General features: G+C 54.7%; 6 protein-coding genes across 6 annotated transcripts; 5 read left to right on the forward strand and 1 right to left on the reverse strand.

Annotated features, from left to right (window-relative positions):
- Positions 1-468: 468 nt before the first annotated feature.
- TRIREDRAFT_76540 (C2 calcium/lipid-binding domain-containing protein) lies at positions 469-4,933 on the reverse strand (the record flags this gene model as incomplete). The annotated part of the gene is made up of 3 exons (XM_006963891.1): positions 2,153-4,933; positions 1,510-2,091; positions 469-1,437 (listed from the first exon to the last, which is right to left on the reverse strand). The coding sequence occupies exons 1-3, from the start codon at positions 4,751-4,753 to the stop codon at positions 469-471; spliced, it is 4,152 nt and encodes a 1,383-aa protein (XP_006963953.1). The 5' UTR covers positions 4,754-4,933.
- A 2,095-nt stretch (positions 4,934-7,028) lies between these two features.
- TRIREDRAFT_76543 (uncharacterized protein) lies at positions 7,029-10,665 on the forward strand (the record flags this gene model as incomplete). Its single annotated transcript, XM_006963685.1, is given in 6 exon segments — positions 7,029-7,092; positions 7,159-7,241; positions 7,364-7,756; positions 7,809-7,875; positions 7,890-9,279; positions 9,348-10,665. The coding sequence occupies 6 exon segments, from the start codon at positions 7,029-7,031 to the stop codon at positions 10,663-10,665; spliced, it is 3,315 nt and encodes a 1,104-aa protein (XP_006963747.1).
- Positions 10,666-12,794: 2,129 nt separating this feature from the next.
- Positions 12,795-15,764, forward strand: TRIREDRAFT_121061 (SMAD/FHA protein kinase). The gene is made up of 5 exons (XM_006963686.1): positions 12,795-13,000; positions 13,150-13,720; positions 13,801-14,393; positions 14,468-14,837; positions 14,915-15,764. Exons 1-5 carry the CDS (start codon positions 12,959-12,961, stop codon positions 15,361-15,363), a joined length of 2,025 nt encoding a protein of 674 aa, XP_006963748.1. The 5' UTR covers positions 12,795-12,958; the 3' UTR covers positions 15,364-15,764.
- Positions 15,765-16,235: 471 nt separating this feature from the next.
- On the forward strand, positions 16,236-18,101 carry TRIREDRAFT_46702 (uncharacterized protein). The gene is made up of 2 exons (XM_006963529.1): positions 16,236-17,020; positions 17,116-18,101. The coding sequence occupies exons 1-2, from the start codon at positions 16,452-16,454 to the stop codon at positions 17,843-17,845; spliced, it is 1,299 nt and encodes a 432-aa protein (XP_006963591.1). The 5' UTR covers positions 16,236-16,451; the 3' UTR covers positions 17,846-18,101.
- A 776-nt stretch (positions 18,102-18,877) lies between these two features.
- TRIREDRAFT_76551 (uncharacterized protein) lies at positions 18,878-19,925 on the forward strand (the record flags this gene model as incomplete). The annotated part of the gene is made up of 2 exons (XM_006963687.1): positions 18,878-19,112; positions 19,255-19,925. The coding sequence occupies 2 exons, from the start codon at positions 18,878-18,880 to the stop codon at positions 19,923-19,925; spliced, it is 906 nt and encodes a 301-aa protein (XP_006963749.1).
- A 1,385-nt stretch (positions 19,926-21,310) lies between these two features.
- Positions 21,311-22,820, forward strand: TRIREDRAFT_121065 (uncharacterized protein; the record flags this gene model as incomplete). Its single annotated transcript, XM_006963688.1, has 2 exons — positions 21,311-21,422; positions 21,562-22,820. 2 exons carry the CDS (start codon positions 21,311-21,313, stop codon positions 22,818-22,820), a joined length of 1,371 nt encoding a protein of 456 aa, XP_006963750.1.
- Between the last annotated feature and the right edge of the window lie 3,070 nt (positions 22,821-25,890).

Here is a 25,890-nt window from a genome sequence, read left to right on the forward strand (position 1 = left end):
GATACAAGCGGTAGAAGCTTTGCAATCGTAAAGAATCAGCGAAACCCGTAATAACATGATGCTGTAGAACTGAGTCAACACGCACGGAATCAACATCTCTTCGCTCAGGTTGCAATGCCTCCCCTGTTCATCCCAGAAGTCCTCGACATGTGTCGTTAAAAGAAGTACCAAACCATATCAAACCCATAATGACCTCGATATATACCTACACTCTCATAAGGGTATCTGAATGAGGCCGAAATTTCCCGCCGGGCCCCAATCAATAAAACACTAAAAGACAAGGTAACAGGAGCAAAATGATGGGAGCTGCTTTCGTCATAAGATTTTCCCCTCTCTCAATTTCCCTTTGTATCTCGAATTCTGCTTCTCTCTCCTCCCTCCCTCATCTCCATCCTACGTTCGATACTCTGCCCACCATCTTCCTCTTCTGCGCCGCCCCCTCCTCCTTCTCTTCGTCGCATTCTAGCTTCATCGCCTGTTTGGCAAGAGACTATTCCGTCCAAAGGGCGCCCCCTGGAAAGGGGGACCAGAGTTCCACCCCTGGTTGACGCTGTTCCTGACAATGAGCGCCGCTGCCGCCGTCGCGGCCTGCCGCTCCTTTTGCCGCTGCCGCTCCTTGAGGTAGTTCGCCGCCTCGGGACGCATGCGCAAGATCCGTAAGATCATATCGTCACTGGCATCGGCCTGCGCCTCGCGTCGCTTCGCCTCCTTGGCCTTGCGCATCGTGCCCAGGTTGCGGCTCATCATGATGCTCTTGCCGCGCCGGATGGTGCCCATGCTCGCAAACGAGCCGGCGCCGCCCAGCGACGCCCCCAGACTCGACGGCACCGCGAGCCTGTTGCCGCTCTGCTGGCTCTGGGGCTGGTTCTGCTGCTGCAAGGCTTGCTGAGCGCGCTGTGCTGAGGCCGCAGCCATGCGCTCCGACTCCCGGATGAGGTTGTTGGTGTCTTCAAAGTAGAAAAAGTTCAGCGAGGCCAATTCGTGCCACTTAGGGGATTTGAGCACCTCGGCTGGAACTCCGAGCTGCTCGCCCGAGTGCTCGTCCTTGGCATTGAAGAAGTTGAAAAGCATCTCCAGCCAGTGGTACACGATGTCGAGCTCCCTGCGTGTGAGAGGCTTCTGGGTCGACGGCTTCTCGGAAAGGGGCGGCACCAGAAGATTCTCAATCGTCATGAGCACGTCTTTCCACAGACGAGTCATGACCGCTATCATTGTGGCGTCCGTTAGAGTCATCTTCATGATGGCAAAATTGTCGTCAAAGTATGCAAACAGATTGGTGAGTGCGCTCTCAATCTGTGCCTGGGTAGGGCCTGCTGAGGGGGGAGCCGTGGAAGTTCTCTTCTTCCATAGACTCGTAATCGAAGCTCCGACGCCGCCAGATCCCAAAAGATTCCGCAAAGTCTCCAGCGAGAGCGTTTCGTTGATTTGAACAGTAAGCTAGACAGACGTCGGTTAGCCAAGCTGCATCTTGATCATGTCTGGGATGAGAGGACCGTTTCTACAACGTACCTTGTCCGTGATTTTTCGAACCATGTCTCTCTCCGTGCGCTTCAGATGGCGGAAAGCTTTTCCAAAATGGAACACAATGTCATCGCGCTCTCCCTCCATGCTCACTCTGATCAGGAGACGGCCTTGTGAGTCCAGGTCCAGCCAGAATTCACGAGGGAGGTAATCTCCAAAGTGGTTTGGATCCAGCTTGAGCGAAGTCCGTCCGACGTAGTCGTGGTCACCAAAGGTATCATAATCCCATATTGTCGCAATGACGTTGACTGGGCCTTGCACGGTGATATCAAACGACTCATCCCAGCGAGGATTCAGGCTTCGATGGACGATACGCGTCTTGTGGAGTCGTTTCTGATACTCGTCGCCAAAGACCACGTACGGATCGCTGTAGCCTGATGGATCGCAAGCTTTGATGTCCTCTGCCTCAACAACCTTGATGGTGAAGGTGTACTTGTTTGGCTTCCGGGTCTTCTTTTTGACCCCGTCTTTCTTCTCCAGCAGGGCCGCACATGCTTCGACATTCATAGTCTTCTCCAGCTTGTCCAGCTCCTGCATCGCGTACTCAATGTTGTTGAGCTTGACAAAGGACTAGTTGACACACTTGAGTTAGCATTTTTGGCGAGAAAGGAACTGGTCTGAGAAACTTTACCTCCGGGAAGAACTGGAATGGCTCCGCCTTCTCCTTGTTGTTCCATGCATCTTTGGCATACTGCATCCACTTCTCCTGGGTACTCTGGGTTTGGGCAGCAAGCTCCTGCGCAGACGGACGATCCATTTCCTTTGCAAACTGCTGGTCCACGGTCTCACAGTAACGGCCAATGCCAGTAGAAAAGCTCCTCGCCAGCGCGGTCATGAACCTGGCGTGGTGCTCTGGGTTGCCCCATTCCAGCTTGTAGACCTGATCCACCGTCTGGTTGAAGAGCATGAACATGTCAATGACGGACACACTATGCCGCTGCGCATCTCCCGGGATCTGATCTGGGCTCTCTGTTCGAACTTGGAACTTGTCTTGCTTGATCGCCTGGTCCACGAAATCCGTCATTCGGGCCTCGGCCGACGCCAGCCAGCGCCACACGAAGTCGACAAGCAAGTCTTCAATGTTGAAGGCGAAGGGCTCTTTGGGGAGAAATTCTTCATGAATACCGCGGATTTCCTTCAGCTCCTTGTAGAGCTCAAAGCCGTCTTGAATCTCAATTTCCTGGCCACTCTCGTTGGCCGACTGCATGATGATCTGAACGATGGTGCTTGCATCTTGCTCGAACTTGGGAAACACTTCATACACTAGGATGCTCAACGGATCAACGCCCATGATGGTGGACGTCTTCTTGTAACGCTTTCGGATCCGGTCGCACACCTTGGTCACTGCCTTGCCAAGCTGAACAACGTGAGCAAACTCCCACTCTTCCTTCTGCTCCGGTATCTGCTTCTGCATGATATCGTGGTAGACTGCCGTGGCCTTTTGAGCTAGGCGCTCAGACAGAAGCTGCCTGAACTCGTCCATGACTTCTGCCCGCGGAGAAAAGATTGGATCCTGGCCAATGTGGTTTTCCAGAAGATACATGACAGGCCCGATGTTTGGCGGCTTGACGTCGTAGCACCCCTCCAGAAGATCAAAGAGTTCCTGCAGCAGTGCGTCATGGAGAGTGTGAAGAGTGTGCTGGTAGGCGGCAAAATCATGCATTGTCCATCGGCTTGGGTCGAAGTCGGTCAGAGGCGCGTTGTACGCGTGGATATGGGGTGGCTTCTTGAGCTCTTGCGATGGAGACTTGATCATGTCGAAAACAGAGTCGAGGTCCTCGGGGGCGATCTCCTTCTCGAGGAACTGATTGGTAGCTGCTTCCAAGAGGACAATGAGTCTCGTGAATTGTGGGATGCGCCACCGCACACAGAGCTCGGTCAGGAGCTCCATGGACTTGTGCGACAGCGGCTGGTAGTCCATGTTGGGGTCAGCATGGATCTGGTCAAACAGCATGGCCTGCTGGAGAATGTGCTTGTAGTAGGCTCTCGGGTTAGGAGGGGTAAACGTATATATCGCTTCATCTACGGTTCTGATACTGCTTGATTCACCAATAGCCAGAGAGCTTAGGCTGATGGAGGGATCAAACGCAAAGGACGACGAGTCCGGATCGGATATCACACGGCTGAGGTCAGCATATGCTTGATCATCCCCGTACAACGACGTCGGTCGACTCGGTAGCGACTTGTCGATGGACCCGGTCTTGGTTTTGGCCAGCTCCGGTTTAGCAGTCAGGATATCCATCATCATCTGCGAGAGATGCGGAGCCTCGTGTTTCTTCCACTCCTGAAAGGCATCTTCGACATCGAAGTCATGGCTGCTCAAGGTGCCGGGCATGTTGGCATTGAGCCTCGTCTGGTATGATTTGAGGTCCTTGAGAGCAGCCTCTTCTGTCCACACCTGACGGTGTGCGTTGATCTCGGCCTGGACTTCCGATAGGCCCATGCCGTATATGCTTGCGACAATCTGCACCATGGGCATATCCTTGACCTCGTAGCTCAGCGGCACAATCACTTCGATGGTAGTACCAGCGCCAGCGGTGCCATTGCTGACCAGATCCTGGTCGTTTCTCAGAAGCTTGGTCTCGAGGTCTTTCAGTCGGGCCATCAGCTCTGGTCGGTCTCGGTCGTGGCCCAGGTCCCTCATGACACTGGCAGCAAGCCTCACGAACATGGCCAGGTGGCGGTCTGGAAGCAGCTTCCACGAGTCGGATTCGTCGTCCGGGGTCTTGCCCTTCTGGGCAGCCTTGGTGGCCGCAGAGTAGAAGATGAGGACCAAGGGCTCAAACTTCCTCTCCTTTTCGATTGTCTTGCGGAACGCCCTCTCCGAGAAGGCCGTGTACGCCTCGGCAAAGCTTCTCTTGACAGCAGCATCGCTGTAGCCCGGCAGAGCCTCGCTGCCCCTCAGCACGCCGCCAACTCGGTCCAGCAGAGCAGCAGCGAAGTTGTGAGGCAGCTTGATGCTCGTGGACGTGCCCGAGACGAAGTCCTGCACCAGCTGTCCAACGCTGGTGTGCGTTCGCGTGGGTGCCTTTGGGGCTGGGACATATTGCTTTCGCTTGGCTTTGGGTTGCAACAGGTAGTGCAGATAGGCGGTTCGCAGCGCAAAGCTCCGGGCCTCGTCGGGGTCGACAGGATGCTGCGCGGTCGACTGTGGCCGCGGCCGGCCCGTGTCTCTGCTGCTGGTGCTGCCGTGTTGAGGCTGATACGACTGGCGGTGCGACGCTGACGACATTGCGACGTCGTCCTCAGCAGGCAGAGTGATGCCCAAGCCCACGGAGGATGCTAAGCCTCATAGCCCGGGCTGAAGCTAGGGGAGGATCGAGCAGGCAGCCGGACTCGACTCGAGAGGCGGCCAGTGGGCGATGGTGTTTTTTGGGGGGTGCAGAGGATGGACGGCAGCGGGCTGGAATGGCTCTGCAGCAGGGCCCGTATAAGACGTGCAGGAGAGGTGCGAGGATGAGGAGGCGAACGGTCGCGAGTGTTGCAACTCTGGACAAAAGAGGTGGATGGATAGACGGGCTGGTGGAGAACATGACATCTGCTGATTGCTTGGTGGCACGGCGTTTAGGCGCTGTGGAAGGGTGCAGAGGCCCCTGAAGACGTCAAGCGCAGTGAAGCTGCAGCGCCACTGCATGCGCGCTGGAACCAGGAACCGGGGGGGGGGGGGGGGGGCTTGCACTTGTGTCGACCGCCGGGCCAAATAGTAGTATTGCGATTGACACGAATGGCACACATCCATGGATGCTTGATTCATTCAACAGGGCTGCCATTTCTTATTACACCTGCTATTCTAGGGGAGTAGGCAGTGTCAATGTGTTCATGTTGGTTGGGTGCGACTCTTGACTGGACCCTGAGGTGCCCGCACTCAGCCTGGGGGCTTGGGAGAAATACGAGACATGAGGAACGACGGCCGTTTGTCGACTGTGTCGATGCCATTGGAGACCTAGAGACCCCGCTTGTTGGGAGGGGTTTTAATTTCATCGAGGGTATCGCGATAGTCGTACGAATTGCCTGTATATCCAGGTGTGCAATACCTAGGTATTGGATGCAGCCACGACTACCTTCCTGACGGGACAGGCATCACGGTTCATGTTGGCGCACCACATAAGAGGTATCTATCGTAAGGGTTCGCTCAACGCACTTACGCATGCAGAGTGATGCTCCATTACGCGGACATTGGCCTTCAGGCCTCGTCGCGAATCATTGCTACCTATGCTATTTTTACCCTTGGTTTGCCTTGCTGCACGTGGACCGCGTACGTAACCTTGGAAGCTTCAAGTGAACTTGCCACCATCGTGCTAGAAGGCATCTGAGCTATTGCGACGAAGGTAGTACATGCATCCAGGTCGCCTTTCATTAGGTAGTGACGATGCCGAAGTTTCGCCCATACATGTAAGCGCCTCCAAGGCTCCAGGTACATTAGTAGCCGATGTTGTATGACGTTGAACGCTCGCGAGGCTGTGATATTTCGGGTAGCTCATGAATAACAGCATACCTACGACTACCAATCTGGTGCGAGATGAACATGGCAGTCCCATCTGCAGCTCTCCCGTCAACATTTTCATCCGAACTACTGCATTTTGTGACATTATAGACCTCCAGCTTCCAGAGAGATGCACGATCCAAGTACTACCTGGTAGTACCTTGGCAGAAGTACGCGTACCTACTGTACCTAGGTAGGTAGCTGTCATCCAGGCACACACACTCCCGCATTATCGATAGGTAGGTACATACCTAGCAACTGCATCCCGTTTATGCAGACATCTCTCCCCCCAGCCCGATCTTGACGCAAGCCCTTTCGTATTCCTCCATGCCGGCTGATGCTCAAAAGCCAGGCTCAGCCTTTCTAAAAGAGGCAGTCTGTTAAATCCACGAGGCGCTAAACACAAGCAATGGAAAGCTGTCTACCTGGAACAGCACCCGACGCCTCCTGTAAGCGGGCTTGGTGTTGCTGGGGAGTGGGTACCTGTACAGCCATGGATGGATACCTAGGTGCGCTTCGTACCGCTGGCGCAGGGCCCGTCCAGCACCTTTTGCGCTGGAGCCACAGGCGCTACAAGGCGCTACGAGGCGCTACAAGCCCCAAACCTTGTCCGCCAGCTGCTGGGCGCGTGTGACTGGCGGGCACATGCGCCGCGGTCTGGCTTCCATCAAATCCATCCATGTTCACAACCGCCTTCTCTTCTCTTCTGTCTGCCCTGGGCTCTCCATCTGCAACCTCCCATATTATCCTCCTCTCCGGCTCTGCTTGCGGCCTGCCTGTGTCCCTCCTCCGGGCTCGTCTGCTCCTCTCCGCCACAGCTGCAGAACCACCGCATCGATTCGCTCTCATCACTTATTCCCCAGCATTTCTTGCGGCCCTGTGCGATCGGTTCGGTTCTGGCCTCCAGATGACGATCCGCCTCCCGCCTCGAGCCCCGCGCCATCTTCCCTTTGCCAGCTCGCTCGCCTCTCAATATCGCCATTGCTCAGCTCTCGCTGCCGGCCTCCGCTGATTCTCTGTCGCCATGGGCAATGTCAGCAGTAGGCCCGATGACGGGGCAGCTCTGTATCTCAGAGACCAGAATCGCCGTGCGTTGCTGCTCCCTGGCCGCTTCTGCGACAGTCCGGATGTCAAGTGCTGACCTCGACCTGCAGTGAGCATCACCTCGATCGTGGTCACCAACCCGCGGAAGCGCACCTCGATTCACATCACTCCGAATGCCTTTCCGGCCACCAGGGTCAGCGCCGCGCGACCTCCTGGCGACAACAACCCCATCGAGTTTGTCCAGGTGAGACCAGCGCAGCCGTTTTTGTTTATCCCGCTTCTAATGCGAGCCTCCTGGCGGGGGGTTGGTTTTAGGACCCCGAGTCTTCCAATAACAATGGACTTCCCAACTTCCTGCTCAAGCTCAGTGGCGACGACGAGCTCATCTTCACCTTCGCATTCGTTATTCGCCAGACGACACAGCCCGCGCTGCCAAACTCGTCGAACCCAGATGGGCAGACGACGACCAAGACCGACACCAACATATCTGGCCTCACCTTTGTCTATGCCTCTACCTCGAAGGAAGTCGAGAACCTAGTCACGCGCGAATTCCACGCCGACCCGAACCTGCACAAGAATGACAACGTGGCTCTCGTGGGGGACTATTCAACCAGTGGATCATCCGCCGTCTCTTTCGAGTGGACGTGGAAGTGGAAAGCTCCCAGAAGCCAAGAGGACAAAGGCGGCGGCTGGAGAAACTCTTGCAGCGTTTGTCGCACATTGCCTGTTCCGCCCTAGTTCCGAAGCTGACTCTCTCAAGTTTGTCGAGTACGATTCGCGTGCTCACCGACTGCACACTCTTGCTGCCTTTTCGTATTGGGTCTCAAGTATGCTCAGCCAGCGAGCCGCAGCGTCACCGGTGTTCTCATTGCTGACAAACCAGTTCCAGGCTCCTACACGACACCGACCCAGCCCAACTCGCCCTCGGCACCCTTCCTCCTGTCTTCTCCTCCCAAGATCCGAATTGCTTCAGCTCAGTCGGTAGACTCTCGGTTGGCCACAGAGGTTGATGAGCAGCCGCTTTCGCCCTTATACGCTCCTGGAGAGGCGCCCCTAGCCCCTATTTCGACGCCGAAAGAACCCGTGAAGGTGGATGTGCAATGCGTTCCTCGACCGGCCGAAGACGTTGCTGTGGCCGACGATGGTCCCGTCTTCCGCGCCACACTGAAAGCACTGGAGCAGAAGACCGGGAACTTGCGCGCGCAGATGAAAAAGGTGCTCAAGAGAGCAGAGCAAGTCCATACCTCGCAGGCGGAGGCCAACGAGGCCTTTGTCGCTTTCGTGGAGGCGTTGCGCGAGACCTCGACGACGAATGCAAATGCCGTCCAGCCTGCGCTGGAGCACTACTTTGACAAGATTGCTCGTGAGATCCTAGCCTACGAGCGCCAGAACAACGCCAACCTTCAGAAAATCATCATCGAACCCATCACCAAGTTATACCAGTTCGATATCAAGCAAGCCGAAAGCAAGAAGCGAGACTTTGAAGAAGAGAGCAAGGACTATTATGCTTATGTTTCGCGATACCTCGGCCAGCGTCAAGATTCGGTCAAGGCTAAGAAGCTTGCCGAAAGCGATTCCAAGTATCAGAACAAGCGGCGAAACTTCGAGCTCAAGCGCTTCGACTACTCAAGCTTTGTGCAGGACCTGCACGGCGGTCGCAAAGATCAAGAGGTACTATCGCACCTTACAAAGTACGCCGACGCACAGGCGGGTGCGTTCTTGTCCACTGCGCAGAAGATTGAGAGCCTTCGCCCGCAGCTGGTAGCCTTGGCGAACGAGGTCCAGGAGGCCGACAAGGAGTATCAATACCAGCGAAGGGAGCGCGAGGAGAAGCGACGCCAACTGGAGAAGAGCAACATGCCGTACATGGAACCAGAGCAAAACAGCCTTGGTAGCGCCGCGCCCATAATAGCAAACTCAAACAACAGCACAGCCCATACATCGGACAACGAGCTGGGAAGGGCAGAGAGCACTGGCTCCCAGCTCAAGCCCTCAAGCTCGAGCGGTGCCGTGCAAACCACAGCAGCTGTTCCTATGCCTGTGGACATCGGACAAGCCTCGAATATCGGCAGCCCCAGCCAAAACTCAAAGTTTAAAGGCTTCCGTGACCTCGAGGACCAAGGCAGCCTGCAGTCAAACTCGTCACAAAGAAAAGAGGGACTTCTCTGGGCTCTCAACCGCCCTGGAGGACATGTCGACCCTCGCAATCTCAACAAGCAGGGGTGGCACAAGTAAGTTCTTGACAACAATTTCCCTGTCGACAAACGCTTTTGGCCATGCCCACTGACTCGGCGCACAGATTTTGGATCGTTCTTGATCAGGGGAAACTATCAGAATACAGCAATTGGAAGCAGAGGTTGGATCTTCACATGGACCCCATCGACTTGCGCATGGCTTCTGTCCGCGAAGCCAGAAATGCCGAGCGGCGGTTTTGTTTCGAGGTCATCACGCCCAACTTCAAGCGTGTGTACCAGGCAACGTCTGAGGAAGATATGAACAGCTGGATCTTGTCCATCAACAATGCTCTGCAGAGCGCCGTCGAGGGTCGAGCGTACCCCGGACGACAGGGGACTTCAAGAGACTCTGACTCTTCTCTTAAGAGGGACATTGGCTCGGTTCTCACGGGTAAAGTCCAGTCTATCCATGGCTCGCACCATGGACATCACTCCAACTCAAATAGCGCCATTCCGTTTCGAAGGACAACGGTTGGCGCTCGGCCCAGCCCCGTGCGGACGCCGAGTTCGACCTTTGACGAGCACCCGGACAAGCTGTTGCAGGCACTGCGCGAGCATGACCAGGGGAACTGCTATTGCGCTGATTGCGGATCAGACATCAAGGTCGAGTGGGTGTCGATCAACTTGGGTATTATCCTCTGCATCGAATGCGGTGGCATCCATCGCTCCTTGGGGACGCACGTCAGCAAGATACGCTCGCTCACACTGGATATCAAATCTTTCACTGTCGATATTGTCGAGATGCTCATGCTCATCGGTAACCGAGTGTCCAACATGGTTTGGGAAGCCAAACTGGACCAGTCCCAGAAACTGGGGCCTCAAGCCAACCGCGAGCAGCGCCTAAAGTACATCACCTCGAAATACGTGGAACGCGCGTTCGTCGACCCAATTTCCCCTACTCTGTCGCGGTACGCCACAGCGGACGAAACGTTGCTAGCCGCCATCAAGAAGAACGAGATCCAACAGGTGCTCTACGCCTTGGCTCTGGGAGCAAACCCAAATGTCGTGGACAAGATGAGAGGGACACACGCCGTGTGGTTGGCGCTTGCGGCCGCTGACCCAGCCTCACCGTCTCCCATCCCCGGACAAACGTCGACGGACTCTGACAGCAAGCCGGTGCCTTTCCCCGTGGCAGAGCTGCTGATCCAAAACGGCGCGGAAATCCCATCGTCTCTTCCAGCATTTCCGCTTGGGAGATACGCGCAGCAGTATTACGAGCAAAAGAGAGGAAAGGGATTCTCCATCGGCGGCGATTCGGTGCCGTCGCTACCCACCACCAGCAGCAGCTCAACCGACCGGCTCCTGAAAGACAAGGACGTTCGCCTTCAGAAGCGAGTGAGCGCAGGGGGGAGGCTGGCAAGGTCGCCCATCCCGGAGAAATAGGAGCCCAAATTCTGGGATCGATTGGCAGGATTCACGCTATGCTATCACATGTACGAGGGGCATTGGCTCCGCAGCTTCGGCTGAGCTACCGATACACGGGGTTTCGCGCATGTACGTTGTTTGCCTTTGACGAGGGACGTTATCACGATTATTTTCATCCAGCTTTTTCTTATTCTTCTTTTCGACCGGGGAGGCGGGCTGTTGCAGTGTGGCGCGATGCGGTGGATTGGGCTGGCCTGGCCCGGCGTTTTTGGAGCAGTGGCTTGACGACTTGGGATAAGAGCCCGTTATACAAAGAATTACACCAGCCGACACACTTACGGTGGAACAGCTTCAACATTGGCCCTGAAGTGGCTTGTTTCTTGGAGACATCTGATGCTAGAGGGCCACGGGGAGGTAATATTGGAAAGGAATACTTGAGCTGGGTAGTAGGGAAAAAACAAAAACTAGTGATTAATGATTAATGGAAACACGGAGATGGGGCTTTTGGGGGTTTATCATTGGCTTCAATAGTTGCGGCTCGACAAAGACAGATACAGAGATAGATGGCAGACGACTTGAAGTTTAGGTAGATGCTATACTTTATGCTGCATCGGCATCTTGAGGTATCAGATAATGAGATGAAGGGTAGAGAGTCTCGACTATTACACTGCGGCTATTCACATGAGAATGGCTGTGCCTTGGCAGTGCCGGTGGCAAGATGACTGTAACTCGATCGTCAATGTTGACTGATTTCGATTTGAAGGATAAGGTAAGAATTCTATAGCATTCTGAGCCTGCTGCTTGAGGTAGGTCATCATTGGCATGGGCAAAGGCGAGGCGTGACCTCAGCAGCTCTGTCGATGACGGCATGTGCCCCGTTATCGTGACAGTGAACCCCCGCCGTTGAAGGCCTTTACTTATCTGCGTGCCTCTGCAGAAGACCCTGTCTGTCCCTTGGTCTGTTGAGGCTGAAAGGCCACGCGTAACTGGTCGCTCAAGCCGACTTTCAGTCCTCATACAATCTACTAGATAAGAAACCAGTACACAGAGGCTGTGAGGTACTCGTCGTGTACCGTCTTGTGTACAACTCTCTGAATACGATAAGGTACCTACCTAGGTAGGCAGTCAATGAACAGAAAGAGGAGGGGCTGTGTGAGGACTGCAGGTGACGGCACTGGTCGGGCCAAAGTGGGCTGTGGGTTTTCGATGGCCGTGCCAGAGCTAGAGGCGCATCACCTGCAGCAGAAAAAAGAGACCAGGCCAGGCAGCCTTGCAGGGCGATTGGACGGGGAAGATGTATCTTGGTGTTGGTTGGAGAAACTTGGGTGTGAGGTACATGAAGCTAACGGGGTGGGACGATGCAGGTGAGTACCTGATGTACCTCTAGGCATCGCGGGAGGTTACCTTAGTGCTTTATATTCGGCAAGGACAGGTCTTGTATGTGTCAAGTAACAGGGTTGGGTATCACTACTAATGCTGTTGTTGTTTGTTTGCATATCGAGCTTGGATTGATATTAGGAAGACGAGAGAGAGAGTTGTGCTGAAGATTCTGTCGACAACGGGAGCTGTCCTCTTTGGTGGCGTAGCTAGCTCAAAACACCGGACTGCTCTCCCATGACTTGGGTGTAAGTCAGCTGGCCGGGGCACGCACAGAGCTGTGAATGGCGCCAAAAAGGGAACAGGTCATAATACCGAGCAGCAGGTGTGAGGATCGATCTCTGACTCAGCTGGAACTCATGGCTTGTGCGTTCTTGGAGCTGTACAGGTAGCTGTCCACCAGCCAGATGCTCCTATACCTAGGTATCTAACGAGGGTGCATTTATTTCCATGGTCGCCTCCTCCCAGGCACCACCGCCAGATACAGGTACTTCGTAGACGACAACTATAGGTACCTAGGTAGGTAGAGGTAATTCGCGGTAAGAGTGTGCCTCGCCCTCCATCTCTGCCGTCCTTGCCAGAATCCTGCCCCATGGCAGCTTGTACCCAGCAGGTATTACGGTACCTGTACCTATTCGAAGCCCAAAAAACCAGAGCATGTGCTGACGGGTTGTGCCGTACCTCGTACATACATACCTACCTCGTAGCGGGTCCAGTGACGCTAACCGCTGGGTCGGCGAACCAGGCCTCCCTCAACTCCACCACTGCACCTTTCGCCTGGATTTCTTATTCACGGTGAAAAGGTATACCTACTAGTAGGCAGCATCGCCCATCCAGTCACTCTCGTGAATCCCCTTGTCAGCGCTTCGCCTGAGGAACCATCGACAGCCGACTCATTCAGGGGCTTCTCCCGATCAGCGCCTCCGGACGGACCATGGCGCACCGAACGGAAAAGAGCCAATTGAAGCGGCCTCGCGTACGTTTGTCGTCCACTTCCCCGGTCCCCGTACTTCTTGACAGCTTGGAAGGGCCCAACGAATCCCGTTCCGCCCGATTGACGGATGGCAAATCCATTTGACTTCGTCGTGATCCATTGGCAGCCTCGCTGACTTGTTTCTCTTGCAGGGCTCGCTGCCCGAGGACGAGACCGACACCAAGAAGCCTCGCCGCTCCGATCGCCTGGCCCAGGTCGATCCCGACAAGACGCCCGTGTCGCGCGAGCATCACCTGCCGTCTCCCGTCACAAACAACGCCACCGACGGCTCGACCGAGCTGCCCAAGGAACACACCGCGACGCCGCCCGTCGCTGCGGCCGATGAGCTGACGCCCCGAAAGGCCCCCGAAGGGCTGGGCCAGAGCCAGGCGCTGTCGTCGCCGCCGCAGGACACCCAGCCGCTGAGCCAGTTCATCGACCGACATCCGGCCCTCTCTGACGAAGTTGTTGACGAGCTCAAGGAGGGCGTCTGGGGTTACCTGGTGCCCCTCGATCCCAAATACGGCGACAAGCCTCTGGTGCTAAAGAAACGCGTCGCATGTCCCATTCCGGATGACGTTGAAGCTCTTTCGGACGGCACCGTTCAGAGCAAGAGCGAGAGCAAGAATTCAAAGCCCGTCAAGGACGAGGAGACATATGAAAAGACCAAAGTCAAGGGTGTTGCAGCTGGTGGATATCTGATCGGCCGTCACCCCGAGTGTGGTAAGACATGATTGGGAGACGTTGAAAACACAGCTTTGGTACGGTGGCAGGACTGGCAGATGCTAATAACGGCTTGATAGATGTGGTCGTCAGCGAAGGAGTCGTGTCCAACCGACACTGCCTTATATTCGCAGAAAACGTTGGCACGGATACCGTGGCCGTTGTCGAGGATGTCTCCAGCAACGGAACCTACGTCAATGAGGCCCTCGTCGGGCGCAACCAGCGTCGCGAGCTGCAGGACCAGGACGAGATCGCTGTTCACGGCAAAGCGAGATTCGTCTTCAGATACCCCCAGAGCCGGCAAACGAGCGCCTTCTCACAACAGTACACGCTCTTGGACAAGCTCGGCAAGGGCCACTTCGCAGAGGTCTATCTGTGCGTAGAGAAGTCGACCGGCAAGCGATACGCCGTCAAGATCTTCACACAGCATCCCGGCAAGGACAACAGGTCCAAGACGGAAGGCCTGCAGCAGGAAATTGGCGTCCTTATGGGTGTCAGCCATCCCAATGTCCTCTGTCTCAAGGATACTTTTACTGAGCGCGACCACGTCTACTTGGTCCTCGAGCTGGCGCCTGAAGGCGAGCTGTTCAACTACATTGTTCGGAAGCAGAAACTGAGCGAGGATGAGACGAGAAAGCTTTTCCGTCAACTCTTCCAAGGCGTCAAGTATCTGGTAAGTCCATACAATCTGGCAGCGCTCCCCCCTCTCTACGTCTCTGCGCTTCGTCTAACACCTCAACCCGTTAGCATGACCGTAACATCGTGCACCGAGATATCAAGCCAGAGAACATCCTTCTTGTGGACCAGGATCTGCATGTGAAGCTGGCCGATTTCGGACTGGCAAAGATCATTGGGGAAGAATCGTTCACGACGACGCTTTGCGGGACCCCCAGCTACGTCGCCCCTGAAATTCTGGCTGATGGAAAGCATCGAAAATACACCAAGGCCGTCGACATCTGGTCGCTCGGCGTTGTGCTGTACATCTGCCTCTGCGGCTTCCCGCCATTTTCTGATGAGCTCTACTCACGAGACTTTCCTTTTACGCTCTCCCAGCAGATCAAAAGCGGACGCTTCGACTATCCATCACCGTACTGGGACTCTGTCGGTGATCCAGCCCGTAAGTCTACATCGCTTTCGGTCTTAGTGTTTGCTTCGTTACGATATCTGCATCAAGTGGCTAACTGTTACGCCTAGTCGACTTGATCGATTCCATGTTGATCGTGGACCCGGAGCGCCGATTCACCGTCGACCAATGTCTGAAGCATCCGTGGCTTAACGCCAACGCACCGGCCGTGAACGACAGCACTGGCGGGCTTGTAGACGGCATTGGGGGCCTGGAGGTCAATCGCCGAGCTCCTGTTCGAGAAAGGACATTGCTGGCTTCTGTCAATTCCGTCTCTATCGCTGCTGAGATCGATGGCGGCAACAAGGGCACCCCCATCAAAGTGTTTTCTAAGAACAAACACAAGGCGAATGTTCCCCACGAAGCCGGTCCGGCCCATCACCGGGCGCCCGAAGAATTTATGGAAATGGGCGGCAAGGGAGACCAACAGCTGTTTGACGATGACACCGGGAGCATCTACCCTTCTGCCGACATTGCTGCGAAGAAGAAGGAAGCGGACAAGCAGCCAAACGGCAAATGAACGATATGACGACTCATCAGCTGGCAACAGCCAGCATCTCCTCCGCTCAACTTGGTTGCTCTCGGTCAATCATCAGAGCTTTTTTGCATGTATATATAGAATTGGCGAGTCGGTTTTGGTATGGGAGATTTTGGCCCGGGACTTGTTTTTCTTTCTTCGTTTTCATCACCATCCTCCTCATCTCTCTCTGATTTCCGTCGCTACATCTCCTTGAGCCATTTCCGCTTTCCAGTTCCCTGGTTTTATGCTGTGTTTGTTTTTCTTTTTGTTGGGATATCTGCGGAACACATGAACTTGTTTAGGGAGCTCTGTTAGGAGGCCAGCTGTCTCCTCTGGGCCTTGGTAAAGGGTCTACTCTGGCCATTTGGGCCAGGATAAGGAGTTGCGCCTTTGAGGCTCTTGGCACCTATAATAGCGATCAATGAAATCACAATAACGACATTCGCTGGTTGTGACATTTGACTCGCTGTGAATTTATGTAAACAGAAGGCATGTCATCAACGTTTCTGAAATAAGAAGCCGGGGTTACATAAGCCCATCTTCATCATCATCATCTCTTCGAAGCCGCACGTGCCGAGTCACATGGCCGGCACCAGCGCAGCGTCACCGCCCTCGCTTAGCTCCCACACTTTGAGGGCGGCAGAAAAATCGGCGGGGTGGGCATCTGGCCGATTCGAGATTGACCACAGAGAAAGGAGGGAGCAAAGGCGGCGGGACCCCACCACAGGGCTATTCAGGCGCCGACCCTGCCAACGCCAACCGCTCAACTTCACATTTTGCGGTTCCTCTGCCACGCCCAAACGGCCCTGCATCCACGCCCCCGCTTGTTGCCTCTTCGACCCGGAACCGACAGTCCCAGCAGTCGATCGCAGGATCACCAGAAAGGCCCGAGGTTTTCACAGCGTCTTTGGTTTCAAGTCAGCCGAGAGCGGGACGGAGTTCGAGTCGAAGCGAGAAATAATAAAAAGCGGACTTGCGGGTAACGATTTCGACGAGTTTTTTTTTCCGGGCATCTTGGACGGACAATCTGGAGGAACGAGGCCGAAAACTGTAACGAAACGAAGAAAACCGAGAAAAATCGAGCCAAAATGCCGGGCGTCACATCCACCGAGCCGCAGCCGCAGCTGCTATTCGTCGATGGCTCATTCGAGGATCTCGCGCGCGAGATGGCCGACTACCTCAAGGCCGAGGAGGCGAAGCAGCTGCTGAGCGGCGATAAGGAGGCGGACAAGGAGGAGGTGCTGTCAAAGCTGGTCGCGGCGTCGAGCGCCCTCAGCACCGTTCCGGAGAAGGAGTTCACCGCGGCGTCGAACCTGATGATCCACCTCGCCATGCAGTCGTCGGACCCCAAGAAGCTGCTGCCCACGCTGTGCGCCAACCTGTCCAAGCCGCTCATTGGCTCGCCCGTCCACGGCGCCGGCCTGGCGCTCAACGCGCTCGTCACCGTCTTCAACCTGCTCGAGCCCAACGACCCCGTCCGGGCGCGAGTCTTCCAGCAGATCCTCAAGTTCCTCAAGGCCCATGGCATGTTTGACGGCCTGCGGGGCTACCTGGACAAGCTGCCGGAATGGATCGAGTCATGGGGAACGGATGCCGCAATGGCGAGGAAGATTTACGAGGACGTGGCTGAGGTCGCCCTCGAGTCTGGCGAAGAAAAGTAAGAACCTCGTGACTGTCACAGCAGGCTTTCATGTTCTTTGTTCTGTGACAATGGGTGAAAGTCATGGTATGCTGACATATATTGTCCTTTAGCACTGCCTACGAGTTCATCCTCAAGGCGCTCCGAACTTTCGACGGCGAGGAAATTTCCTCCGAAGACGCCCAGAGGCTGTCTCTCCGCGCCCTCAAGATGGCCATTGCCTCCAACACCCACTACCTCTTCCAGGACCTTCGCGCCATCCCCAGCGTGCAGGCCCTCAGCGACTCCCACCCCGTGTACTCCCAGCTGCTCGACATCTTTGCCGAGCAGGACCTCGAGGACTACAACGACTTCAACGACGAGCACAAGGGCTGGATCGAGGAGCAGAAGCTGGACGGCGAGAAGCTGCACCGCAAGATGAGGCTCCTGACTTTTGCCAGCCTGGCCGCCGCCACCCCCAGCCGCGAGGTCGAGTACGCCAAGATTACCAAGGCGCTTCAGATCCCCCAGGAGGATATTGAGATTTGGGCCATTGATGTCATCCGAGCCGGCCTCGTCGAGGGCAAGCTGTCACAGCAGCGCCAAATGTTCCTTGTCCACAAGGTCACCTACCGCGTCTTCGGACAGAAGCAGTACCAGGAGCTGGCCACCCGCGTCGACCACTGGCGATCAACTCTGCAGAACGTGCTCGGCGTTTTGCAGCAGGAGCAGGCCAACGCAAAGGCCGCCAAGCTGCGCGAGGCTCAGGAGCTGGAGCGCAAGCTGGCCAACGCCAACGCTGGGGGCCACGAGGGCGGACGACGGAGACAGCAGCAGCGCGAGAGGACAGATAACGACGACTAGGCTGTTGAGGGGGGGAGCCTGAATCGAACCACGAGACACGGCCAGGGCTTTTTCAAAAGAGGGGACGGTTTACAACTAAAGAGAAAGACAAAAATTCCAAAAGGACTGGAAAAGTTCTGGCATGGGAGGGAGATATTTGATCGTTTGTGTTAATAGTTACATCGCTGGGAATCCGATATCACGAGCCGGAGGATATTGCGAATGGCGTAGCCGGTTTAGCATATGATGTTTTTGTTAGACTTTCCTAGTTTTTACGAGTCTAGGAGGGGGAAAAGCTATCGGTAACATAGAATCCGAGGAAAGAAAAACACTTGAAAAGAGAAGATGCCAGTGCTTTAGGGGGTTGGGAGAAGTGCTTTGCTATAGGTGATTAGACGGTTCTGCGAGGATAAGCAACAGGCTGACCACCAGTCTGTTCCAGATATGATGGATTGGATGTCCAGATGGCCTTGGACACTGGAGGATCCTGCTTTGTCGGAACGAATGTCAAGATCGGCGTCGCCATGGCAAATGATCAATGCGAGCTTATTGATTCATTGTGTTTAATATGCTGATATGTAATAAGGAGTTGATGATAGTAGAGCCCATTTCCCCCTGAGCGCATCACGTGATGTCGCGTCCTCGCATTTTGGAGGGGCCAAGTCGACGATGCCTCGATTCCGTCCAGCTGCATAGACGTCTCTGCTGTTCCTCTCGGGCATTGTAATCCATATTCACAGCCGTCTTCCTTTCTGCCGAAGGTTCAATTGGCTTTTCCGCTTCTCCCCTCTCTTTCTTCCATTCTTTCACTCTTTTCATAGCTGCTCTCTGTTTACAAGACACCACTTGCGCCTTTAATTCTCTAGATCATATTACGCAGGCTTTCAATCCCACCCTTTTCGACTCGGCAGCTGCTGGCAATCAGCCCACCAGGACAAACTCCCTTTGGTCCTACCCCCGATTGATCCGACCAACCTCCTCGCCGGCAAATCAGAAACACAAGGACAGCCTTGCTTTTCCCCTCACTCGGGCAACGAACCAATGGCCTCCCGCATGTCGACCTCGTTGCGCCTCGCCAACCGCACCTTGGGCAAGTCCGTCTCCACACGCGCAACATCGTGCTCGTCACCGCTCTGCAGCCCTCGCGTCCTCCGTCAACAGCGCTTCTACTCGTCGGAACAGCCTCGCAGCGGCGGTGGCGGCGATCGCATCAAGTTTTGGCCGTTTCTCGCGCTGATCGGATTGGGTACGGCGGCTTATATCCAGCTGGCAAACACTCGAGTCAAAAGTGAGTAATGGTACCTAGGTTCATGAGCGAACGGGCTGGTTCCCGGAGACAGAAGACACAACTACGCACACATTGATGGGATCGATTTTTGAGCATTCTTGCTAACGAACTTTTTGCTCTTTCTCCTGTGCCTCTCATGAAGACAAAGACATGCCTCCCACGACCGAAGTCCCCGCGCCCGCCGCGCAGCTTTCTCAGAGCAAGCCCGTCTTCGACCCTGCTGATGTGACCGTCGTCTTCGTGCTCGGCGGCCCCGGTGCCGGCAAGGGCACGCAGTGCGCTCGTCTGGTTGCCGAGCAGGGCTTCACGCATCTCTCGGCCGGCGACCTCCTGCGCGAGGAGCAGAACCGGCCGGGATCCCAGTTCGGCCAGCTGATCAAGGACTACATCAAGGACGGCCTGATTGTGCCCATGGAGGTGACGATCAAGCTGCTCGAGAACGCCATGAGCGAGGCCCTCCGCCAAAAGGGCACGACCAAGGGCCGCTTCCTGATCGACGGCTTCCCGCGCAAGATGGACCAGGCGCACAAGTTTGAGGAGGCCGTCTGCCCCGCCAAGCTGGTCCTCTTCTTCGACTGCCCCGAAAAGGTGATGGAGGAGCGCCTGCTGGAGCGCGGCAAGACGAGCGGCCGGACGGACGACAATGCCGAGAGCATCCGCAAGCGCTTCCGCACGTTTGTCGAGACAAGCATGCCCGTTGTCAACTACTACGAGAGCCAGGGCAAGGTCATCAAGGTGGATGCCACGCCTGCTCCCGAGGATGTGTTCAAGACGACGAACAAGCTTCTGACGGAGAAGCTGTCTTCTGCTTAGACGGTTTTTATCACCTTTGTATATTAACAAAGGGGTTTACATGATGGGGCTGGGATGTGAAGAAGAGGGGGAGGGGAAGTGAGGGGCTTTGTCGCAGGGGGGGTGTTGATGATGGAAATCTTAGAAATGGATTGGTGTTTATGGCTGGGAGAGGGAACTCAAGACGGCGCTCGTCTTTCGTATATAGATTGGGATGAAGAGCAGGTAGAAATGAGTGTGGGATTCTTGTACAATATCGAGGCCACTCAATGGCCTGTCTTTTACATTATTACATTCATGGCTGGCTATAGATGTGAGGTGACTTTCTCCTCATCAAATTCTCCACACAGGTATTCCGCAGAACATTCTTAATAAGCGCAATCGCTGCTGTCTTGTCTACTAGGAAATCATCTGTTACAGGGAGCAATTTTCCCTAGTGTGCTTCAACTTCAAGCAAGGCAAGAAAATGTAACCTATAGCCAAGTACTAGAACACGAGACAGTTTTCCCCCCCTCTCTCGCAACAGTTACACAAGAATAGAAAGACGGCACAGGAAAAAATAAAGCCGACAAGGCAGAATCGCCCATCGAGACAGCCAGCAGCCTTCCCCCCTCCCCCGGCGAATTAAGCCCACGATCTGGTTGGCGCAGGGTGGGTTGAAGGATGTTCAGCTCCTGCGCATGGGTGTCGAATCATGGTGGTGTGCGAAGCGCTTTGCGCGTTCAGCCCTCCCCCTTCCAAAGCTCAACAGGCACTGTCTAGGTTGTTCTTGTTGTTGTTGTACTCTGTATTTGATGTCAGGAACGCGTGATGATCAGGCAATAGTATAGTAGGTAGATTGAGTTGTGGTCGATGAAGCACAGGTAGGTACATACAGATTCCCAAGGCATCTCTGTAATCAACGGTAAGGTAAGATAACATCGTCAGTCGAAAAGGCAGTACGATTAATGGCCCAAGCTGTCACACACAGAAGCACCACTATCAAAGCGCTATGAGTGGCCCCCCCTCAGCGGCAGCTATGGCTCTAGTACATACCTATGGTAGCTGCAGAGCTGTCAAATTGCCAACCTCCCGCGTTTAGGTCGAAACGCTAATTAACCTCACTCTCGAGCTCTTCCAACGTCCCACGCGGAGGCTTGAACTGCCTGCCTGTCATAAATGCTTGTCGTACCTTAACCTGCTACTACTACTACTGCCCATCTTCACTACCTGTCTGTTTATTTGTTCAGCGATCTTGTCGATTTCACTTTTTTCTTGGTTCTTGCGGCGCATCTTCTTGCGCTGCGTGCTGCGGAGACACAGCTCTTGGACACAGCTCAGCCCTACCTTATCAGGCGTCCGAGTTGGAGCTGAAAACTGATGGTCGGCTACTTGTTTCTCATCATCCTTTGCCCTTGAACAGCGCTATGGCAACGACGGCGACGCCCTCGGGCAATCGCTACCAAAATGCCTACCCAGGGACGCCGTCCTCTGAGAAGCGGAGGCTCAAGGGGCTCTGGTACAGAAATGAGTGGTGGTGTATGTTCCTCTACCTGTCATTCTACCTTACCCTCCATGATCCCTTCGGCACACCGCCCTCACTTCACTCCCACACCTCCTACATTGCCCAAAAAAGCAGCACTGGACTCAAGTGTCATACTCATCTCTTAACTCGTAGGCAACTGTTCGCCCCGCGCAAGAGCCGTCGCGCGCAACGTCACCAGCAACACCCCTAACAAGGGCAAAGGCTTCTGGGTCTGCCGCCTCCCTCCCAACGAAGGCTGCGGCTTCTTCCTCTTCTTCGAGGAGGCGAGGCTCCGCGAGATCAGCCTCTCCGGCGAGGCACCCGATGCCGCCACCCCGTCCAAGGCGGGGCCCTCCCTGACGCAGACGCGGCTCACGGACAATGGCTTCCAGGTCCTCGGCAGGCGGCGCAGCGATCCCGGCCTTTCGCAGACGGAAGACGGGGCTTACGGGGGTGACGATGACGGGGCGGAGGGTGTGGGGCGTGAGACGGTCATGAGTTCGTCGCAGCTGGAGGCCGGGAGCTCGGCGGGGAGGGACAAGGGGAAGGGGAAGGCCGTTGATGCTGGGGACGGGGGCTATGAGCCTCTTACTCCCGGGACGAGCGGTGGCTTGAAGCGCAAGTTTGACGACGCATTTGACGATGACGACGACGAGCTGGATTCCGATGACGAGCGGCAGCTTGCCGCCATGACGGATCGGAGCGTCGAGAGGTTCCTCCGTGAACATGCGTACAACATCCACGGCGCTCCTCCAGACTGCGAAGAGGAGATGCTCGCCAGTTCGTCCAAGCCTGTGGCTCGCACGCTCTTCCCCCATGCACAGAACAGCGCCGCTGCGGGGGCGGAGGAGGATATTCTCGGAACCTCGTCCAAACCCGTCGCCCGGACGCTCTTCCCCCAGGCACAGGGCGGCAGCACTGCCAAGCGCACGAAAACGGTGTCGTTTGAGGAGCCGGAGCCGTTCCCGCCTACGCCCAGCAGGGCGTCTCACGTCAGGGGCTCTCAGTCGTCGCAGGGCGAGAGCTCCTCGCAGACGTCGCCCCCGAGCAGCATGGAGAATCTCCCCACGTATCCTTCGTCCATCATGACGGCGACTCAGTTGAACGAGGATGACGACCATGGTGGCAGTCACGACGACGACGTTACTGAGAAAGTCATGGGCCTTTTGCAGACGCAGTCCGTTGCGCCCTCTGTTCTGGAGTCCGTCCGCAAACTTCTCGTGACGTCTGCTCGGCGCACCAAGGGGATTGCCATGGGCCGGGACTCGGCTCGTGCGGCTGTCAAGGAGAAGAACGCCAAGATTGCGCGGCTGCATGAGCGGATTGCGGCGCTGGTGGATAAGGAGCGGGTGCTGAATAGCCAGATTACGCATATCAAGGCCAGTTTGATGAAGATGTATGAGGATAACTAGATGTCGTTGTCATCTTTTTCCTTGGTTGGATGTCTGGAGTTTGGGTCTCTTCTTTGTTTCCCCCCCCCTCAGCGTTTTGCAATTGTTGCGGCATGTTGAGTTTGAGCAGAGCATTTGTTGAAGCATGTTGGGCTTTGAATTCATTTCAGCAACATGTGTCAAGTCACATGGCGTTGCCTTTTTCATTGTCTTGGGGCTAGGCGGGCGTCTGTTGCAGTCTGTCATTGTTGGCATCGCATAGCACATAGCACTTCCTGCAGGTTTGGCTCTTACATGTATGTTTCGGGTATCTTGTGATGGACTTTTTGGTCCCTGAGGTTTTCTTGTTGAGGACAGTACCAATGGCAATTTGACATGAAGATCGAGTTATCACTTTCGTGTTTCTTCACATGATCCAGCACGGGGTATGCAGGCTTACAGGGTTTCATCCTCCAAATTACCGAAGCTACCTCTATTATCTGACTTGGCCTCGGACTGCCGTACACAACATGGAGCTTTGAGATACCGGCTCAGGCCTATTGCATGTGGGAGCCAGGGGGAGGCAAATGGAGGCAGTAGGCCTAGTACCTGCCTGGACAAGACCATACAGTACTTGCACATGGGACTATTGAATCAGTCAGGCCGAATAGGATGTCGTTCCGTTGCCGGAATCCTTTGGGCCAAGGAGTCCGGAGCGATGGTGTTTCGGCATGGTGATGGCCTAGTAGTAGGTAGTCAACGCTGCCTGCTAATACTAGTATGTAATGTTACTTGAAGGATTGGTTCGAGATGTGTTAGTTCAATGGTGTTGTTGATGTATCACCTGCTGACATGCTCGTCCTGTGGTCTCTCGCAGTTCGATCTCAGGGTAATCCTACTATGTATGACCATAGAAAAGATTCCGTATGTACCTGAGCATCACAAACAGCAACCCCCGACCAGAGAAACAAGGATGCCCTAGACACACGAACACACACACATCCAATAGAAACGCCTTTATCACCCCCCCCTTCCTCGTCCATTCTAGCCATCCAAAACTGCAAAATGGCTAATAGCAAAACACCATCATCATTCGCCAGGAATCCCATCCATGGCTGCCCATTGGGCTGCTACAGTCCGTCCTGCTGCCGCCTACATAGCTGCTACGAGTACAACACACTCTCCTTTCACATGGGCATTTGCCTGTAGTAAGTGTATGTGTGTGTGTGTGTGAGTGTGAGTGTGTGTGGCCGGCACAGCAAAGAGTGGCGTTCCATTGAGGCCAGGGTATTTCTCACCGAGTCGGTGGATGGCCGAGACAGCGCCCTTGCCTTGATACTTGCTTGTACTTGAAGGTGTACCTAAAGATCAATGCCTTGCTGGTATGCCCTCTGAGTGCGATGTGCATTGGTGTGGCTATTCTGGTGGTTGCCTCAAAGGGACATGTCAGTTTCTGGACAACTATTGCGACAGGAGATTTTTTTCTCTCCTGGGGTTGCACGAGGGTAACATGAGGTGTCTGTCTGCTTTTGTCGGTGTATGTGTGTGCATGTGTGTGAGGCATCGTAGCAACGCAGGAGAGCGAGTTGACAACGGGGGGGGGGGGGGGGGGGGGGGGCGAGCATGTGAGGAGAGAGGCAAAAGGAAAAAAAAAAAGAGGTCTTGGCGAGTGGCGGTTTCACGATTTAGATTGGGTGATATTACAGTCACATTTTTGTTTCGTTTCTTCTTCCTCTTGTTATTGATTTCTTTCCTTTTGGACTTTTGGACTTGAAGGATTAGGAGACAAAGGACGGGCATTGGTGCGATATGCCTGTAAGTAGGTAGTGTGCCGTCCCTTGGGGTCATGCGGACAGGTTGCGTCTCTCGTAGCAGTTTTAGGCCTCTGTAAGGTAGGTACCTAGTAGTAGTATGTAGCTACATAGTTCGCCTCATCCAGACAAGCTCCTTTGTGGAACGTAATCGTGAGTCGAGGGCAGCAAAGGATGATGCTTTCACGGACATTGAGGAGAAGAAAAAAAAAAAAAAAGACAAGGGACTTTCCTTTCTCACCGGTGATTCTCGGCATCTGGTCCGAAGATGCGGCCTGCCTGATGCCAAGAAGTCCCAAGGGACACACACAGCCCACACGGGGCCTACATACATGTACCGAAAGAGCCGCATTGTTTAGGCCTGAGAAACTTCTTACCATTCAAACAGACGAGGTTCCGAGCAAAGAAGACGGAGGCAATGGCACTTTCTTCCTCAGTTCTTGAACGAGTGAGAAAAGACTACAGTACCTACTGCTACTTAGTACATACCTACCTACCTGATAACAGAGAGACGCCACACACACGCACACACACACAGAGAGAGAGAGTAAGAGGCAAAGCAAACCCCTGTCCAAGCGGGGGAATGGCGGTTGGTGGCGTCTTTCCCTGGCATTGACGTATCCAGTATCCCTCATGGCCTTGTCCTTGCTTTCCGCCGCTCTCTTTTCGTTTTGGGCGTAGCTTCAAAGGGGGGGAAAGAAGAAGTACTAAGAAGAAGGGGTGCAAGGGCAGCGCGCATTTTGTACATGCGGGAGAGGGCACATGAAGAGCTGCGGAAGAAGTACTCCGGGTGTTGTTGATACCTGGGCTGTACTTTGGGTATTTTTTACCTAGATAACGTCGACGACGGCACAGACAATATGGACTTGGTAAATTGACTCGAATGTTGATGTTCATTATGAGGATAAAGGCACCAAAACAACCGCTATATTATCAATATTGTCTTCTTCCTCTGTTTATCTTCTTCTTCTTCTTCTTCTTCTTCTTCTTCTTGCCAACTTGTCTTGTTTTTGGAAACTCGGGAACCCGCATTGATCAGCGCGCTGGCCGTCTGGGGGGCCGGAAAGGGCTGGGCGGCTCGGTTTGGTTTTGGTGATTTATTAATGTAGGTACTTGGGGTCTATGTGAAACACGGGCGGCCGAGTCGAGGTTGTTTGTCTTTGGTGGTGATCGACGGTTCTTGTTCAAATCATTTCAGCAGGGAGAGGGCTTTTTTTTTTCTTCTTTTCTTTTTTTCTTCTTATTTTTTTCCCGTCTGGTTTGATTAGGTCAGTCTTTGGTCAATCTCATCAAAACCAGTC

The sequence above is a fragment of the Trichoderma reesei genome (genome assembly GCF_000167675.1).
Source record: "Trichoderma reesei QM6a unplaced genomic scaffold TRIREscaffold_5, whole genome shotgun sequence".
NCBI lineage: Eukaryota > Fungi > Ascomycota > Sordariomycetes > Hypocreales > Hypocreaceae > Trichoderma > Trichoderma reesei.